The sequence below is a fragment of the Paroedura picta genome, chromosome 1, assembly GCF_049243985.1.
Source record: "Paroedura picta isolate Pp20150507F chromosome 1, Ppicta_v3.0, whole genome shotgun sequence".
NCBI classification, from domain to species: domain Eukaryota; kingdom Metazoa; phylum Chordata; class Lepidosauria; order Squamata; family Gekkonidae; genus Paroedura; species Paroedura picta.
In genome coordinates, this window is record NC_135369.1 from 90,491,860 (window position 1) to 90,512,488 (window position 20,629).

General features: G+C 42.3%; 1 protein-coding gene across 1 annotated transcript; it reads left to right on the forward strand.

Annotated features, from left to right (window-relative positions):
* The first annotated feature begins 3,050 nt into the window (after positions 1-3,050).
* Positions 3,051-19,872, forward strand: SFT2D1 (SFT2 domain containing 1). The gene is made up of 8 exons (XM_077347814.1): positions 3,051-3,205; positions 7,662-7,748; positions 9,681-9,766; positions 10,531-10,612; positions 11,525-11,560; positions 12,001-12,059; positions 18,753-18,782; positions 19,285-19,872. Exons 1-8 carry the CDS (start codon positions 3,143-3,145, stop codon positions 19,322-19,324), a joined length of 483 nt encoding a protein of 160 aa, XP_077203929.1. The 5' UTR covers positions 3,051-3,142; the 3' UTR covers positions 19,325-19,872.
* The last annotated feature ends 757 nt before the right edge of the window (positions 19,873-20,629 follow it).

The following is a 20,629-nucleotide window of genomic DNA, read 5'->3' on the forward strand; positions in this document are numbered from 1 at the left end:
TGAGTTCTACCGGCCTGCAGGTTGGAATAAAGATATCCACTGTGCAAGAACTTAGTCCTGTAGCCAGTGGTAAGCCTGAACCAGAATTTTCAATTGTATCTAGTTGTTCAAAATTAGGCTTTGTAGACCTGTTCAGCCATTTACCTAGAATGAAATAACTGTGCAGAGAAGTGAGATAAGATTGCAGCTGTCAGCCCATGCTTTCACATCAAGGGCCCCATGTACATAACCTATGTGCCTACATCCAAATGTGTGCAGGTTCCTCTACATAGACTGGGATTCTCCCTTTTCCATGGTATCAGAGTTAAATTGCCTAGCAGTATTTGCAATTCCCATGTCTGCTTATTTTGTAGGCAGAGTCTGCCACCATGTGGTCTGATAGGAACTATTTTTACTAGTGTGGCTGCACAGCTCTTACTTAGTTCCTTAACATATAACATTCTGTATTCACATGGAGTCATCATTTTTATCAGTAAAACCCCCAAATGAACCATAAAAGACTTACACACATAAACAGATCACATAATGAACTGGAAGACAACTCTAGCTGTCTTTGGCGATACGTTGGCATGCTGAGTACAAATGATGTTCACTTACAAATACAATAAATAAATAATAAACAAATGAGTCATTTGCAAGGAACATAAAAACTGTGCCCAGAGGGGGCCATTTCTTAATGATAATGAAAATATTACAGAAGTTTTGGCTGAAGTCTAAATGGCAGTAATTTCCAGATCAAAGACTGAAATCAGAATTTCTGAAGATCATTGTTGGAAAGACTTCTGTAAAATGTTCAGGAATTACATCATACAAATGGAGCATTTTTTACTTCTCCCCTTTGCTTCCTTTCCTCCTTCCCTTTAATTTTGTCTCTCCTCTTCTTTGTCGCCCCCTTCCCTTTGGTCAATCTTCCCCATTTTATCCCCCTTCTGCCAATCTTTCCTATTTCTCCCCCTTTGACAATCTACCTCACCCCTCATCAACATGCCACCCTTGTGGTTTTGCCCTCCCTTCTCCATCAACCTACCTTCTTATTTCTCCCCCTCTTTCTCCCTTTCCCTTTTCAGGCAGTGTGGCCTCTCTGTTTCCCCTTTGTCTTACAATCCCCCCTCCTTTTCTCAGTCAACCTGCCCCCTCTATTTCTGCAGATGGAGGCAACACTTGAGAAATAGATATATAGGTAGGTGAACTACCAAAAGTGAGGACAGCAGTCACAAAATTCCTCTCCTCTTTTTTTATCCTCACAACCAACTTGTGATGACCGGTTAAACTGAGACTATAACTCAGTGGTCCTCAACCTTTTTATCACCGTGGACCGGTCTATTCTTGACAATTTTACTGAGGCCTGGCAGGGGGGGTAGTCTTTTGCCGAGCCCCTGCTCCACTTGTTTCCTGCCAGCGCCCCCGACTTCCTGCTGCCCACTGGGGGGGAGCGCTGCCAGCAGCAGCTGCCATGCCGAGAGGGAGCCCCAGCCATGGTAGCCACTGGAGAGCACCAAAGGTGAGCTGGCAGCAGAGTGGCAGGGCAGCCTCCAAGGCAGCAGCCAGGGAGGAGGAGCCGCGGTCCAATACTGACTGATCCACGGACCAGTACTGGTCCCCAGCCTGGGGGTTGGGGACCACTGATATAACTGACCCAAGATCACTCAGTAAGCTTCCATAGCAGAGAGATTTGAAACAGAGTTTCCCATCTCCTAGGTCTGGCACTCTAACCATTATATCATCCCTGCTTTCAGGGAACCCCTTGGCTGAAAGTGAGAGTTCATTTTTGTTTGTTTTGCTCAGGTGCTTACTTTTTTCATCATATATTTGTAGTCCTCTTGTTTCTAATAGGAGTCAATAATCCTAATTTGGTTACTATGGAAGTTTATTCGTGATATCAACATTGCATCAAGTAAAGTAGAAAGACCACTGCCACTGCAGTATGAGAATGATTTCTACCTGATGCTAGATCTTTTTCAGAACTGGAGAATTAGACAATGGGATAAATGGAGATACTGTTGGGTGGAAAGTACAACTCTTGTGTGAAAGTAGTCACTTTACTGAGGCTCAGTATTACTTGCACTGACTCTCAATTGGAAAAATACAGAATACAGGACACAGGAATCTACTGACAGCTGGATAAGAGTTTATAACTACAACTCCCTTCATGAAGTCAGGAGACTGCGTGCAGGCAAAGGGACCAGGAAATCTCCCTTGAGGGAGGGCCGCAGAATCGGCTGAATAGAAAGGCACCTCTATGTTCCTCTTTGCTGGCTGCACTACACTTGGGCTGGCAGGCCAAACCCACCATTACCATGCCTGTGCTCTTCCTCACCGGGTAAAGCTAGGTAATGTCCCTATGCTCTTCCTTTGAAGGCTACATTAGGCAGGCTGGCACAAGGTGAAGCTGGGCACTATCATGCCCCTCCTTGCTGACCAAGCTTAGTGCCATATGCTGATGCTCTTCCTCAGTGGCCAAGCGGAGTACTGCAATACCACTCCACAAGTCAAAGCCAACGTGCCTTGTCAATCTGATTGGGACCATACTGTCACAAGATGGAGCTGCCCATGCCTCTTACTGTGCTCTTCCTTGCTGTCCAAAGTGTGTACCACCATGCCTGTGTCCCTCCTCAGATTGTGCCTCATCCAGGGTAAAAGTTGATTCCATTGTGCTCATGCTGTTTCTCACTGAGTGTTGCCATGCCATACCCATCATCTTTCCGAAGGTGAAAGTAGGAGCAAGAAAATTATGGACCATGACGTAGCGACAAGTGGGCGAATCTCAAAAGGGGGCCCAGTTTAGTGGGATTGTGGTCATATCTGGTGTTCCCTATTAAATGCGGGGGGAGGGGCGGGAGAACCCATCCGAAGACAAACGCGACTGCGCCGTAGGAATCGGAAGGCGGCGCTGCTTCCCCCCCCTTTATTACGGGCGAGGATGACGACACGGCCGAGGCCCCCGGAAGTGGGCGCTTCTCCCCTCTCGCGGAAGGGCCGAGGAGGCTGGGCGGGGTCGGGAAAGCTCCTCTGCCGGCGGTTGGGCGGCGGAGACGCTTCCGTGGGCCGCTGGCCTCGTGACTTCCGGTTGGGGCGGGGCGAGGCGAAGCGAGAGGCAGGGAGGCAGGCGGCGGGCGGCGAGGGGCTTGCTTGAGGGTCGGCCATGGAGAAGCTCCGCCGGGTGCTGAGCGGGCAGGATGACGAGGAGCAAGGGCTGACCTCACAGGTATGGCGCTGCGCGTCCCCCTTCGTGCTCTCCCGCCTCCCGCTGCCTGCGCCGGATTAGGCCGCGCCATTCTCTGAGGTTCCTCCCGCGAGGTGTACTTCAGCCGCCTCTTCTGTGCCTAAATCTGTGGGAACAGAGCGGTCCCATTAAGAAGATAGGGACAAGTGTGGTTGCAGCGATGCCCTGTGTTGGAGCGGGTGGTGTAGAGGTGTTGGGATAAAGCCCAAAAGATTTCATGCAACAGAGTTGTACGAGCAAAGCAAGCAAGACATGCAATTCGGCTAGGGGGAGGGCGGGTCGTTTTGACCCTGCCCTTAGGCCCTGCTACGCGTATGGGACTCAGGAGAGGGCTCACACCATGAGAGCTCAGCACTGCGTGGGGAAAGGTGTTGGAATGGTCTGTCATAGTGTGTGGCTATTGAGAGAGAAGTAGATATTTATTTATTTGCTGTATGATATAGCCCACCTTTCTCCCAGGGATTCAAGGCTGATTACAGAGAGTGAGAAAACACAATCCACAAAAAGAACTGAAGCATAGCATAAACAATAACATTGTACATTAAGCAGTGCAAACAAATACATAATAGGAGCCTACTTGCTTACTACATGGTGTACACAGCAGTATAGGCCACATTCCTTAATCATTTACCCAAGTAAATTTGTGAATCATTTTGTCTACTGCAACCCTGTTACCTGTGCAGAAAAGCTGTATGAATGCTTCAGTTTTGCAGTTTGTGAAAAGCCAAGCTGCATTGCTGAATCTTCTATGTACCTTGCATACAGTACTTGCGCATTGTGGCTTCAAGATGCCAATCTAGAAGCCACTTTACAATTGGACTTTAAGCTCAGGGCTGCTTTTTCTCTTAATTTGTCTTTATAGCTTCTAATAATTTCTGTTAAATCCAGAGCAATTTGTTCAGCACAAAGTGTCATATAGAATGCTTTTATGAATTGCTAAGCATGTGTGTGTCATTTCCAGGATGTCAGAATAGTTTGTGGACACACTTAAATTGCTTTGCAATGATCTTTCTATGGAAAACTGCCTCAACATCATGCACAAGAATCAAGGAGGAAGGTTGTGATAAACTTGGAAATAATAATTCCAGCTAAAACACCAACTTCATCGGTCCTTGTTTCTCCTGCATTTTTGGAGCTCGACTCTAAAGCTGTAAAACTAGAAACATCTTAAACTATATCTGGGATTTTAATGAGCCTGTGACCTGGAAGGGTGGTTTTGCTAGCCCCCTAGACCAGAGGTAGTCAACCTGTGGTCCTCCAGATGTTCGTGGACTACAATTCCCATGAGCCCCTGCCAGCGTTTGCTGGCAGGGCTTTGTGGGAATTGTAGTCCATGAACATCTGGAGGACCACAGGTTGACTATCCCTGCCCTAGACTTTTAGCAAAGACTGATCTTAAGGAGGCACTGCAAGCCTTTTAAGGAGTGCTGAATGGCAGTTTTTAAGAGGAGAAGGGAGGAAAAGATTGGGGGCGGGGTGTTGTTAACTGAAAATGTTTCACCTGTTATTGTAATCTGTCTTGAATCATGAGGAGAGGTGGGGTAGAAATAATTTAATAATTGTTGCACTAGAAATATAAGATTCAGAAAGCTGATAATGTTTTTAAAACATCATGATTGTAAGACAGGATTTTTTTTTAAATTATAGCATAAGCAGTCACACAATGGTTATCATAGTGGTTTAGAAATATTCCAAACTGCACTAAATAAAACAAATAAAATTGGTTCTTTAAAAAGTGTTTATATATTTACAGAAACTGACATACCAAATGAAGCCAGTCTTCTAGCATGGGGGTGGGGGTATTGGGGTCATTATGTCTTTGCTGTTTGTTTCTAAATAGAATTTGATATGCATTGCATGTTTTCTCATGACAGTCTAAAGTATTTAAAGCTCTTTATGTTCTAGAACTTCTCAAGACATGGGAACAATGTTATATGCTAGTGAGCTATGTTTATGGGTACATCTTTTGTATTACTCTGTGGGGTGGTTGTTGAATTTTGGCTGTCTTTTCCCCTGCTGCCTATACAAGGATAAAGATTTGGATTTGAAAAGGTAAGTTATATATTCTGTTTCATATTTACAAGTATTTTTTTGTTTGAATAGAGGAGGTGGGCTGATTTGTAGAATATTATGTATGGCTTCTGATATGAATAGAGATAGAACAGCAGAAAATGTTGTTTATAGAAAGTGAAAAAGAGGGAATCGACCTCTGTAAGAAACTCAAAAAGAAAAAAAGACAAATATCTTTAACTGTGTTAGTACGTACAGTGCAAAGTCCCTATATACCGTGCATCATATAGGGAGTAATTGCACTGTATAAATTTGGTTTTACACACTTAAGATATTAGCTCGTCAAGGTCAAGACAAACAGGCAAACAGCATAGTAGTGACAAAGAGACATTCAGGGAGTCCACAGATTTTTATCTGGCTTGGTAAATAAGTAATTGTTGTTGCTAGTAGATCTGTCCCTTCCCTCAGTGACCTGGAGCAAGCCAAAAAAAAAAAGGGGGGGGGGGAGAAGCAGGATATTGTTTTTTTTCTCTTCCCACACTGCTCTTTAAAGCTTGATGTGAAGTGACTGTGACTTTTCACATGAGCTCTCTGCATGTGCCAGGAACTTGAGGCAGAAGTAGGCTCTGTATCTGATCTGGCGTGGGGGTGGGCACTCCCCAAACGCTCTATAATACACTGAGAACTTGAGGGGGGGGGCAGGAGAGATCACATACCTTGTGTTGGGAAGTTGCCAAAAAAAGATGCTGGGTGACTTTGAGGGATTAGCTGACTGCATTTGTGAATCATTGGATAACACATAGGTAGAGAAAAAGAAGTTACATTCAAATGGCATAATACACCTTTGCTTGAGATGGGCATGACTACTGTGTGTTCTTGTGCAGTGGTCCCCAACCTTTTTATCACCGGGGATCGGTCAATGCTTGACAATTTTACTGAGGCCCGGGGGAGGGGTAGTCTACCGCCGCCTCCTGAGCCCCTGCTCCACTTGCTTTCCTGCCGGTGCCCCTGAGTTCTCGCCACCAGCTGAGGGGCGCTGCCAGCAGCAGCAGCGCAGTACAACGCCAAGGGGGAGCCCCAGCCATGGCGGTCGTTGGAGAGCACCAAAAGTGAGCCAGTGGCAGGGCGGCCCCCGAGGCAGCAGCCAGGGAGGAGGATGAGGAGGAGCCGCGGCCTGGTACTGACTGATCAATGGACCGGTACCGGTCTCTGGACCGGAGGTTAGGGACTGCTGTTCTTGTGTACTTTCCTTCCTTCGCATGTGGAGCTCAACTGACTTAGAATCCTTAAATCAAGCTTCACTTTCTACTGAGGTCCAAATGTAGGCACAGATGTTACCCCAAAAAGGAGCTTGATTCAAGGCATCTGAAAACAGAAAGATTCCTGCTGACTTCTACATGTGTGGAGAAAAGATAATGTGTGTTTATGCAAGTAACAGATGGAGTCTTGTCACGTCTGAATGTGGCCCACAATTGCATACTTGAACAGTCCAAATTCCACCACCATCTTCATAGAGGAGAGCTAAGACTCCTGAGTTCTTGAAATGAAAGGTATCTGATAGAGACATGATATACTGCTCTTTAACTTAATTAATAGCTGTGAAAGAAGTATAAAATAGGCATTTTATTATTTAAAAGTTTGTCGTGACACACAAGAATTTGTTTTATGTGTGTGGCATTTTGTTTGTTTAATGCTGTGCTTGGACTGAAACTTCAAATGTCTTGTTGATTAGCATTTAGTAAGTAAGCAACCACTGAAATATTTGGACCTATTATTTATTTATTCATTTATTTATTTAGATTTCTATACCGCCCATTTCTTTGCAGCTCTGGGCGGTTTACACAGAACATTATAACTTACATGAAACATTATGTAGACCATAACATCAAAACAACTTTAAAAAACATCAAAAGATTACAAAACCACAATTATAATATAATAACAACTAACAGTAACTTTGGGAGAGTCATGGGCAGGCGTCTGGGGGGACCAGCAGGTATTCTGAGTTGGTTGGCCGACTAATGCAAGTTAGTTTCTGGATCTTCAATAGTCACTATAAAGCAGCACAAATATCTGCATTGTTGGAGGGCGCACATACTGATTTCTCCCCAGACTACTCCTGTGACCTCCCCCCATAGCATCTTATGGGGGGGGATTAGAATTGTTGTGAGATGTGGAAGATAAGGAAGTCAGGCTTCTGTGGACAGGAATACATGTGTAAAAACTGTAGGGGAGTTTAAGGCAGTGTAAGCTCATGGTGACCTGCTTTCCAATTATCATCTGGTTAGCAACCCATCTTTAATTTATAAATATATTGTGTGACTAGTCCTTAAATAAATGCTGTGATTCTTGAACAGGCAAAGGGTTCTTCCTAAATATCTTCGTCATATGAAAATAACTTTTTTTTCTTGTCTTTTCCTACCCAAAGGTGCTGGATTCTTCATCTCTTAGTTTTAGTACCCGAGTGAAATGGTTTGCAATATGCTTCGCTGGTGGCATTTTGTGCTCTATTCTTGTAAGTACATATTTTGTGGAACTGTATGGCTTTCTGCTTGAATCAAAGGTAAAGACCAATCAAGTCTGCAAGTTAAACAATCTTAATGAGACTACCACTTCAGAATGATGGGATACCCAAACATACCTTACTTTGTAATCAATGTAAAGTTATCAGCTAGATTACCTTTCTCAGATTTATTGGTTTGCAGGCAGTTAATGACATGAGGTGGGAATATTTGAACAGTTTCCCTAAAAGGTCTGTTTATGTCGGCAACATGTATAATTATATATGATCTGATCGGTACAATATCTCTGTCCACAAAACTGAGCCAATAATAATCCGAAACAAACCTTGTAATTGTAGCTGATGTTAAAATATAGTCAATAAAGCAGTGGTCCCCAACCTTTTTATCACCGGGGACTGGTCAACGCTTGACAATTTTACTGAGGCTGGGGGGGGGGGGGTAGTTACTAGAGGACCCATCATTGGATGGCGCCGGAGGAGCAGACTTAGCTGGCGGCCGCTACGGCTACTCTGATTGGGCAAACGGACGAGAAGGACGGGGGAGCAAGCTGACCTCTGTTTCTTATTGCCATGGTCGCTGAAGGCAGTGGGCAAGAACCTCGTTGCCGTGGAGTTGTGTGGGCTGCCCTGGGAGTAAGGCGCTCCTGGACATGAGATGAGGGAGTCCTAGTCAGAGCAGGAATGGAGAAGGGGAGCTTTGTGACCTGGATTTCTGCAAAGTTAGGTCAACGTTGGTGTGCTGAAGCACCTAACTTTTTAGACAGAGTTGCGGCCCGGTACTGACTGATGGACGGACCAGTACTGGTCCCCGGACCAGGGATTAGTGATCACTGAATAAAGCATCTGTTGTAATATAACAGTGAAATGTAACAATGTTCATCCAACAGTGTGTGTGTGTGTGTGTGTGTAAAATGACGTCAAGTTACAAGATTAGACAACCCCATAAGGTTTTCAAGGCAAGAGGGAAAGAAAAACTGTGGAGACAGATGGAGGTGGGGGGGGTCTCCTTCCTGTCTACTTTTAGAGTGGGCTTAATGGCCTAGTTTTTTAATTTAAAATGAAAATAGAAATCATTCATTTTGTAGTAACAAAAGATTTATTGTTTGGAATCTTCCTACATTCAGAATATTAAGGACAGTTAGGGGATTTGTATATTGCATTAAGCTAGACAACTTTGATGTGTTCAGTAGTGCAGTACAGTGGTATTCCACAGATCATGGAAAACCACTTTGACATTTCCACCAACCAAAGAGGCACAGGACTACACCACCCCAACTCACATAAACAGTAGCTACAATATAACTGTTAATTATTATAGTACCTCAGCATGTAGGATTTGGGGTTTTTTGTTTGTTTTTTTGTTTTGTTTTGTTTTTTGTTTTGCGCTGTTGTACCTTAGAAGAACTCCTGGATAGCTGGAGTGAAGGAAACACGTGCAAGTCAAATTATGACACAAAACAATGAGCAAGCTTTCAAGTGTTTCAGAACTCTTTATCAGGCTGCTTTAAGTAGAATGCTTAGTGTTGCAGGAGAGAGTAATTAGAACTTCTCTGCATGCTATGTTTTCTGCTTGCGATGAATTTTGTTTTATGGGTTGGCATTTAAAGGTGGTATGCTCCACTCTATTTTCTGTCTATATTGGCCCAGCCTCATGCAAAGAAACCCTGCACCTCCACAGCCTTGATAGAATGATCACTGGCAAGTTATGTTATATTTTTAAAATAAAGCTGATAGTTTTATATTGGTCCCGTTGGGTGAATTTCTCTCCCCCAGAGATATACACAAAGAGGGGAGAGAGCCTGCCTATTCTATATCCTTCTGTAACATATAATATAGCAATGTGTATGTTTTTGTTTTAGTAAAATTTGCTATTTCCATTTACTTCATTGCAAAATTACACTATACAACTGGCTTTATTTTGATTAGGGGACGGTAATGCTCTGGGTTCCAGGTAGCGGGATGAAGCTCTTTGCTGTATTCTACACCTTTGGAAACATTTCTGCATTAGCAAGGTATAGAAGAATTTATTCTTGCTTTTTTAAAAGATATTGGTTATATTTCCACCTCTTGAAGAGATCTCTGAATGCCCAAATATATTGATACTTCCCAGATAACTTATTAAAATGAAAATGAGCCATCCTGTAAATTGCTTGATATTTGGATGTAGTTGGTAAGATTTATTTATGATGGAAAGGGACACTTAAATTCTTGGTACAACTGTATTTTTTAAGAAACATTATTTATTATTTGGTATGCTAAAAACAAAGATGTTTAAAGGTTTTCGGCTGGTACTTTATATATTCCCTGCATAATAATCCATGGAAATTTATTAATCTGATCAATAGGCATGTCAATTTAAAAATAAATGGTGTTTTTGGTGATAAAATATAGAAATATGGACAATGACTTTGCATAATAAATGTTTTCGTTCAGTCCAATGGGGCTGCTTCCTTTTCTGCTTCTGTTCCTTCTCTTATAGGACATGACTCTTTTCTTGTTCACCATAGGCCAGACACAAAGTAGTCAATAATTAAGGACAGGGTACAAAACTATAAATGAATAAATACATAATCATATCCTCTCTTGGGGATTTAAGGAGAAATAAATAAATATTCTGTCATCAGTTTAGGACTTTCAGCAGTGTTGTCTCTAAACGGATATAGTTCTAGCATGAAAGTTTTTTTAATTTAATAAGCAAATGTAATAAACTGTTAAATCAGTTATTTTGATTTAGCTAATATAAACATTATTTTCCATTTCTTTTATTCTAAACCAGTACTTGCTTCTTGATGGGTCCTGTGAAGCAGCTGAAAAAGATGTTTGACCCCACAAGATTGTTGGCAACGCTTGTTATGCTGGTAATTGCATCTATTTCCTTTGCTTTTCAGACAGATAATTTTAACTTTCCCTTAGAGTTCCCTGGAAAGGGTGATTAATTTGCTGGTTTATTTTCGAGCAGTGCTTGCAATCTGTTTTCCTTCAGCTGTCTTTCAGTCCATGTATATAGTGATCAGATTATTATCTGGCTGGCATGGCATGTGCATGACACTGTAAAGGTCATCTGGGAAAATAGAAGTAATTGACTGAACATGGCTGAAGCTGGGTTAAACATTGCAGTCAGGATTCAAAGCCCATTCTCCAGATGAGAGGGAATGCTGTCATCTTCAGGCACAAAAGTAACTGCACAGATACAAAACTTATTGCAATGTTTGTGATATTTGATGACAAAGCAGGCAGATCTAGCAGGATGAATTCAAATGTTGATTGCAGCATCCCTGAAGCGTTATCGTCCCCCACGCATTACTGTGCGCAAAGGATTTGGTCATGTTCATCTTGAAAACCTTCTCTGTTCTTTTACCTTTAAATTTGTTCTGATGTATTGCGGTTTTTATTGATCTTGTAACTGGCCTCAAGCCTTTGGGCGAGGTGGGTAATATTATTAATAATAATAATAATAAAGTTTATAGTGTTCAGCATATGAGTTTCTGTGGTGTGTAAGTTGCAGTCTGTTCATTGTATATGTTGGTGCATGGAGCTTTAACTACAGCCCTTTATGCTTCTATGCACTGGGTGTTCTGTATGCTTTATTAGTTTTTAGGCAAATCAGGGTGTGTGTTATTCCTAGAAAGATCCTAAATCATAAGCTTTCCTTGATAATGCGGGGAACCGAGCGGTTTTGGTGTATTCTAGCCCTTTCCGCTTTCTGCTGAGAGTGTTTCCTAACTGTCACCCCATATATTGATTGCTAATAGATTTTTTTTATTCCCCAGTTTTCTTTTATCTTAACTCTGTGTGCTGTGTTCTGGGTAAGTAGCATTGGTTTATCATTTTGGGTTTTATAGGCATGAAGGGAATTAATATAAAACTGATAGCAAGGGCTTTTAAACCTAAGTTTCCTTAACCTTTTGTTTTAGGGCTGGTGTAACATTGACCACTTGTCAAGCAGCTTATTTTGATGTAGTCAAACCAAACATCCTTGCTGTTCCACAAGAATTATACTAACTCAGTGCAGATTTTGTATCCTGTGTACACTTGTGTGAAAATGCTTCATTGATCTTCATGGAAATTGTATATTTAAATTATGCTGCATGTGCTACTGAAATCTGTAGCCATGGAAGATACTGAATATGCAAAAATGGCGTTTACTGTTTTCATATGGATAACTGGCACTTAAAATTCATTTTTTATGTCGTAACTTTAAAGAGCACTCAAGTTCCATACATGTTCCTTATCTCCCTTTCCTTAGTGGCATAAGAAAGCGCTAGCTGTACTGTTCTGTGTATTCCAGTTCTTGGCAATGACCTGGTAAGTAGCCTTGGTAAATCTATGTCTTGTACTATTCTTATAAATTTGTTTGGGTAAAAGCTAGGTAGGCAATTATATTAAAATCGTAGAATAATAGAGTTGGAAGGGAGCTCACGGGTCATCTAGTCCAACCCCCTGCACTATGCAGGACATCCTAATCGCTCATCTATTGTAACCTGCCACTGCTTTGCCTTCAGAGAATCGGCCTCTCTGTCAGATGGCTATCTAACCACTGTTTAAAACAGTGGTCCCCAACCCCTGATCCGGGCTGCGGATCCTTCTCGTCCTCCTCCCCGCCTGCTACCTCGGGGGCTGCCCTGCTACTCTGCCGCCAGCTCACCTTTGGTGCTCTCCAGCAGCCGCCATGGCTGGGGCTCCCCCTCAGCATAGCACTGCACAGCTGCTGCTGGCAGCGCCCCCCAGGGAACGGTAGGAAGTCAGGGGCATCAGCGGGAAAGCAAGCAGAGCAGGGGTTCAGGCAGCGACAACATCCCTCGGCAAAAGATTACCCCTCCCCCCCCCAGGCCTCAGTAAAATTGTCAAGTGTTGACCGGTTCCCGGTGATAAAAGGGTTGGGGACCACTGGTTTTAAAATTTCCAAAGATGGAGAACCCACCACCTCTCGAGGAAGCATGCTCCACTGAGAAACTTCTCTAATTGTCAGGAACCTCTTCCGGATGTTTAGATGGAATTTCTTTTAAATTAATTTCATCCCATTCGTTCTGGTCTGCTCTTCTGGGGCAAGACAGAACAATTCTGCTCCATCCTCCATATGGCACCCTTTTAAATACTTGAATATGGTTATCAGATGCCCTCTCAGTCGTCTCCTCTCTAAGCTAAACAGACCAAGCTCCCCCAACCTTTCTTCATATGTCTTGGTCTCCAAACCCCTCACCATCTTTGTTGCCCTCCTCTGGACACGTTCCACTTTGTTAACATCCCTCTTCAACTGGGCTGCCCAAAACTGAACACAGTACTCCAAGTGAGGCTGAACCAGAGCAGAGTAAAGCGGTACCATCATCTCCCATGATCCAGACACAATATTCCGTTTGATACATCCCAAAATCCCATTTGCCTTTTTAGCCACTGAATCACATTGCTGACTCATGTTCAATGTATGTTATGCTAATGTAAAATATTATAGTCACCTTGAAAAGGGCTCTATAATCTTTCCCTCTTAATAAAGCAGTAAGAGGGATTGGGATGGTCCGAGTCTGTGATCAAAACTCACAGATTCGGCCCTTGCCCACAGACTGACACGTGGAAAGGTCAATTGGGAAGAGTGTAGTGCCTCCCAATTGGCCTTTCCGTGTGTCAGTCTGCCCCTTGCGCCTATCGGACGGAGCGCAAAGCGCGCTGCCAGAATCCACCCTTGCACTCACTGTTGGTGCAGAGCACCGATTCCCCCAGCCATCGCCCTGAATGCGCGGCCGTCCATGCAGCTGCGTCCCCTGCCGCCTCCCCATGGCCTGCCCCCTCGAGGCGCCTCACGGCATGCCGAGTGAACCCCACCTTCCTCTGGGGATCGCCGCGAGATCGCCACCACTGCTCCCTTTGGCTGTGTCCCCACCCTCCTCGCCACCTTGCCCTCCTGCTCCCACCCTTGCACCCACCGTCACCGCGGAGCCCTGACGCCCCCAGGCATCAGCCTGAATGCGCCGCCGCCCGCGCACCCACCTGTCCCGTCCCCCCCCCATAGTTTACTCCAGCCACTACCCCGCCAGCAGCAAAGACCTCACTTTTGTCCAGGGATTGCCCCAGGATTGCTGCCGCATCGCTTGCAGCTTCCTCCGGCTGCATCCCCGCCCTCCTCGCTGACCCAATTTGCGGCCACGCCTGGCCTCAACTTTGCCACTGCTGCCTGTCGCAGCCAGGACTCCTTAGAATCGTGCCCGAGCCACGCTGCTATCTGTGCCCTCCCCAATGGCTTCCCTCTCCCCTCTGGCAGCAGCCTGCCTCCGGCGCCCACAGCCACGCAAGCCCCTCACCCGGGGCTGGGGTGGGGGCCCACCTGCCCCGGCCCCTTCCAGCCCCCTGCTAGCGCCCATTGCATTTCAAAGTGCAATGGGCTATATATCTAGTAATAATAATATTTGTTACAGTCTTTGACCAGCGTAAACAATGTAATAAAATAAAAACAATAGTCGTAATATTTACAAACATCCTACAGGTCAATATACAGTAATTTTTTTTAAAGCAAACAATAAAATACATATCCCAATTCATAAATATTTAGTCAACCTCTTTTTTGATAGATCATTTTGTTTCTTATGGACAATAAAGCAAAATTTTCCTACAGCACATGAGATGGTTGGCTTTTTGTCTTCTAGCAGAAATTAAATCAGAAGGCTCTCATGGTTTGCCGAGTCTTTTAAATGTCTAAAGCAATGTAACAAAGGACTGGTTATACAATTCCTGTTCTCAGCATAATATTCACACTATAAGAGTGAGTGTTTCTACCACATTGGCTAAACGCAGACATTTGTGCCACTCTTGGCTGATGTTGAAATCTATCAAAAAGAATGGCAGATGGAAGGGCATCAAATTGAGCTCTACAGAGGGCCCATCTAAATTGAGATGAAATAATGTTAGACACTTAAGAAGTTGGTACTCTATTAGTCTGTGGAGAACACTGTACAGCTTGTGTAGCAGTGCCAGCTCAGATCGCATTTCAATATCAAAAAGGTGTTGTTGTACGCCTGGATCTAGCCCTACCCATACCCTTATCCAACAGTAGTACTGGATCTAAACCTACTGAGGACAGTTTTTTAAATTATCCTGGAGGACCGTGGTAGATGTGGCACTGCAGTAAGAGTCCAGTTAGTTTTAGTTGTACTTCTAGCCAATAGTTGTTTGTTAGTCAAGCGTTAGTTTCTACCTGAGAGAGACTTGCCTCATATCTGAGTACAGGCTATGATATACATTTAGGGACATTAAATAAGGCCCTGAGGATAGATTATTGTACTCTATCTAGAATGATTAAGTTGTTGTATAGCTCTAGTTTAGTTCCGTATATAAGCTGGGATAAGGATTTAACTGTAAACAACTTAATAGCAGTTGGAATATAGCCACCTCCTTTTGCCCTGAAAAATCTGAGAATGCTGTTGGAGCTTCTTTTCACTGAATGAACTATAAATTGAGTATGAGCAACTTTTTCCCCATTATATAGACAACTGCAAGATATCTAAAGAATTTAATTTATTTGAATTGGTGTCCATTTATCTGCCAGGCAAATTTTTAAAACCTACAGTTAAATCACATTATCTTAGTTTTTGTGTCATTGATGCTTAATTGGTCTGTTTGGCATTGCCAAACTAAAACACATAAGGGAGTTGCTATATAAAACAAGGAAGTCAAGAGGCACCCTTGTCTCACTCATTTTTGTGTAGGTAAAGAGTTGGATAGTTGACCATCATGGCTAGTATTTTTATGAAGTTTAATAATCGGATAAAGGAGCCACAACTGCCCACAAGGAACAGTATCAAAGGCGGCTTTGAGGTCCACAAAAGCTGCAAGGAGTGTTCCTTTTTCAGAACAAACATTTTTCAATAGAATAATCTAAAATTAAACAGTTACCCATTGTTGACCTATCATGGCTGAAAGTTGCCTATGCCTTCTCAAGAAAACCTTCCTGAGCCATCCATTTACATATTTTAAACACAAGTGTTTTGTATACAATTTGCTTATTACATTTAAAAGTCTTAAGTGGTTTATGGTTGCCTACAACCTTTCTTAAGGATGGGTAATATAATGGCCAAGCACCAGTCTTTGGTATTTGGGTTGTTCTTGTCAGTATATGGCAGTCAAGTATTGATCATACAGTCACTGCTATAAACTATGTCAATGCAATGGATTCCAGGGGCATGTCCAGGCATGTAAGGGCATGTAAGGGCTTGTCTCTAGTTGTCAGCCTGAGTCTCCATAGGAATGCATTGGGATGATGCAATAAGGTGTTGCACCTGTGGCTAATTACCTGAGTGAGTCAGCACTGTTGTGATTGGCTGTTAAACTGTATATATGGAGTATACACTGTGTTATTCCTTCTGCCTTCTTCACTGAGAGCTAAGCAGGACATTCTGAAACTCTGATGAATGTATTGCTGGATGCTGGATGTAAATAAATCACTGTAAATGATTTGCAACAACTTGGCTGTGTTGGTGAGTGATCTCTTCTCTGCTGGTGGTTGGACCTCTGTCCAAGTAAACGGCGCAAACTCGCAACAGTTCTATCAATGAATATAAAAGGAACTGCCAGAATCAGAGCCCACCAGATTTCAGCCAATCAGCTGGAATGAAATTATTTCCCACTCTTCAATTGTTGAATTAATGATTTTATTTCATAGGTTGATACCAGAGGCCAAGGAGGGGTACAATCTATATTGATAATAGGATGGAGAATCAGCTGCTGATCATTGTATAATGAGAAGTTCCCATCACTCAACTGAGATTGTATTGGCCATAAAATTAGATGTAGTGTTATGAATATGAGAAATTAATCTCCAGAGTTCCATGGTATTGTTAGATTCATCAGCTAGCTTGACCAGTGCTCACCAGTTCTCATTAACCACATTTTTTTAATCTCAGAAGAGCCTTATATGTTCTTTTTGCATTCTAGGATTTTATTTTTATGATCTGATAGGTTATTCTTAAAATTATCCTACAGCCTTATAAGATTTTGTTGTAGTTATACAGTCATAGTCAAATCACCTTTTAGACAAGATTGTTAGGGAACCCTGTTGTAAGTTTGATCTAGGCAGTAAAGGTTTATCAACTCATGTATTCAGAATAGAAGCTGCCCCATTCAAACCATTCAGAAAGTTTTTATCTTTAATTCTACCTTGATCAGTGTGAGCCCATCCCATTACTGTACTTTTAAGTTGGGGACCCCATTTACCCTTCAATCTGCCTGGTTCTATCAAAGAGTCTAAATGTATGTTCTTGGTATGTTTTGATGATTACTAAAGTCACACAGTCATGTGAGAGGGAGACAGATCATTTACTAACTATGTTTTGACTGAGATTTAACATTCTGGGCATCACATCTTGTAACCCTAGAAAGTAGTCTGTAGTGCAGGGGTAGTCAAACTGCGGCCCTCCAGATGTCCATGGACTACAATTCCCACAAGCCCCTGCCAGCATTCGCGAATGCTGGCAGGGGCTTGTGGGAATTGTAGTCCATGGACATCTGGAGGGCCGCAGTTTGACTACCCCTGCTGTAGTGGATAGCCTGTAGCTGGTCCAAAATGTAAATTGACCAGGATAGTCTCCAGGTACAGTGCCATTTAGGATGGTTAGATTTAGTTTATTGGCTACTTGGGTCAAGCATAGACCAGCAAAATTTAGCACTGGATATGCAAGTTGTTTTGGTCCAGAAAGGTTGTTCTCTTCCTTCCTCTTCTAGCCTGGCCTCAAATTTATCTGCCAGTTGGCCGTCATTGTCCCCTAGCATTAAAGTCCTCCCCAATAGTCAGCATTGAGGCTGGATGTCTTTGCATGAGTTGTAATATTCCTGCCTCCACTTCATCCCAGATTCAACCATCTTGTATTTTTTATGTAAATATGGTAAACAGAATCAACTCAGCTTCTCAATTGCCTGAAAGAACTATGTGCTTCTAAACCAGTGGTTCTCAATCTGTGAGTAGTAATTCTGAAGATGACACATAAAAGGGTGCATGAAGCTCTCAGTAGCCATAGAATCCGGAAGTGTATGGAAGATTCAAGCCAAGATGCGGGGGGGGGGGGGGGGTTGATGCGCTCTGGCACTGGACTCTTACTGTTTCAGCCCAAACACCTCAGTCTGAGAAGAAAGAAGCATGGGGATTGTTGGTTCTTTCATCTGCTACCCACTTGAAGAGGGAGGAGGATGTTTTTGTTATTATGTTGTAGCAGTTTCTAATAGTCTTGTTGTATTCATTAGCAGGAGCTGGATGACTGTTCAAAAAGGAATTTGTGAACAAATGGGGGAAGCACAAAATATAGTAATTACAGAAGGGCAATAAGTTCATAGAACTTATGTTTAGTTCCACTTCGTGTGGAGACTGACAGATTATAGTTAGAGGCACTGAACTAAATGTATCTTGGAGAACTAATCACTGAGCCCTGTTACTAGTTTTAACAGGATTCACATGTTTTCCTTCTTTGCTAGTATTCTGAGGTAGTTACGTAAAAGAATATGAACTTTCTACCTAAGCTTTAGCTCTTAGGACTATTTTTGTGTACAAAATGACTGTCATTTACTAGGTTGCCTTATGTTAAGTGATGGCAGTCTGTTAAAACAACAATCAGAAACAGATATAATATTAATAAGCTTGCATGTTGAAACTTCTGATAGCAGCATATTGAGTGTTGAACTGATCTGTAGCATTAAAAGACTAATTTTCCTTAAATTAATAATTTTTATATTTACTTGGCAGTGTGCTCTTTGGTACTTTTCAGATATAGTTTTCTTGCATTGCTTAACTAGTTTGTTTTTGTCGGACCTGCACAAGTTCAGTCTGCATGCCATTTTGTAGGGGTCTGAGTAACTGAAATGAACACTGGGGTTGAATTTTGGGGCTGTAAACGGAGTTCTTCCAAAAGCTATTTTATTCTGAAAAGTATATATTCTGAATAGGAATATTCAGTTACATTAGAAAGGCTTCCTGAGGCTGGATTAAAACCAAGCATTCATGTCCTTTCTAACTTCTCTTTTCAGGTACAGTTTGTCATATATCCCTTATGCCAGGTGAGTATTTTGGTTATGATGCTTTACAACAATAAGAGCTTATACAATTATACCTAACTTTTAAAATGTGCACCTCCATGAAAAACCAACTGTTCATATTCTTTCTGTGTAATACGTTTACATAGTATCTGTGTAAATTCTAATGCCTGAGAGAGATTTATACATAGCACGCTTTAAAATCACTAGGTGTTTTACTGTGTCTTCACTAGCAGAGCAGAGGTTCCTTTGAACTTACTTAGGGAATGGGAGAGGAATGGTAAGCCGCTTTGAGCCTCCTTCGGGTAGGGAAAAGCGGCATATAAGAACCAACTCTTCTTCTTCTTCTTCTTCTTCTTCTTCTTCTTCTTCTTCTACTTAGTCACTTTTTAAGCCACATGGAACATTTTATACTGTGTCCTGGCCTCAGGCTTTCATGCACTAGGAGTCCTTTTCTGATCTGATAACTATCACTTTTGTAGCATTCTGCATATGGTCAAATGCTAATTTTGTTCTTCTTTCCTAGGGATGCTATAATGAAATGCTTCACATCCTGCCTAAGTTAAAGTGAACAAACAGGAGTTCTTCTGGAAGCCAACTCCACTCAAGTTTACTCCAATATTTTTCTGTTTCTGAAACAGACATCCTCCTTTCACCTCGTTACTAAAAAGTCTCCATGTGTCATGAATACTTAAATCTATGATAGGCTTTAAAACTATTGCTCTCCTCACAAAACAGTCTTAAATTCATGGCCTTGAGGTTTCAGGAAAACACATGTAAATACTTTGTCTTCAGTTTTCTATTTGTCTTTATTGATGCATTATTTGTTACATGTTTTTCCCAAAGATCTTTATAATCATTGTAAAGTGAATTATTTTACTAAATCTATACATAACAGAACTCCTCTGTGACAGTATAGAAGGACTGTGATCGTACGAGTTTTTTAACATGTAAACTCGTTTTAAATGTAAACTTTTTTACTGTGATACTTAAAATACACTTGAAAAGATACTTATAATATATAAATCAATAATTGTGAAAAATAAATAATTGTAAAAATATTCTGGATAATTCCTTTGAATGTTGGATATAATAAAAAGCTTTATGAATTTTTCTTAGGAATTGATGCTTATACAGGTCTGCTGACCATGCCACCCATGCTTTACTGCAGTAGAAATTGATAGTTAATCTATATAGCCAGTTTGGTATAGTGGTTAGGAGTGTGGACTTCTAATCTGGTGAGCCAGGTTTGATTCCCCGCTCCTCCACATGCAACCAGCTGAGTGGCCTTGGGCTGGCCATACCCCTGATAGTGCTGTTCTGACCGAGCAGTCCTGTCAGAACTCAGAATTTCAGCCTCATTGACCTCACAGGGTGTCTGTTGAAGGAAGAGGATGGTAAGGCGAATTATAAGTTGCTTTGAGACTCCTTTGGGCAGTGAAATGCAGGGTATAAAAACCAACTGTTCTTTAATATATAAATGGCCTACTTGGCTGGCATTATTGAAAGGCTTTTGTGCAATGAGCTCTATACGCACAGCAGTCTTTCTGAAGCAGCAGCCCTCCTGCAGTGCTGAGTCCTTAAGTTTGTATGACCCAAATGTCTCTTAGGGGGCTTAAATGTTCGATGGTAAAATCTTTTAAACTTTCCTTCTCTATGGGTATATCATCAGTCTAAAGCTAACATTGCAAACTTGTTTCGAACAGCTGCCTCACAATTGTTTTCAATAAGAAAAATGGGTATCAGCTTGTTGACCAAAAACAAGTTGTGTGGGAAGTACCGCTGGCACACTCCTGACAGTTTTCTGTTAAAAGTACAAGTTTATTTTCTGCTCTAATCCTTGGTCTTATTTGTTGCTTTCAGTGCTTTGT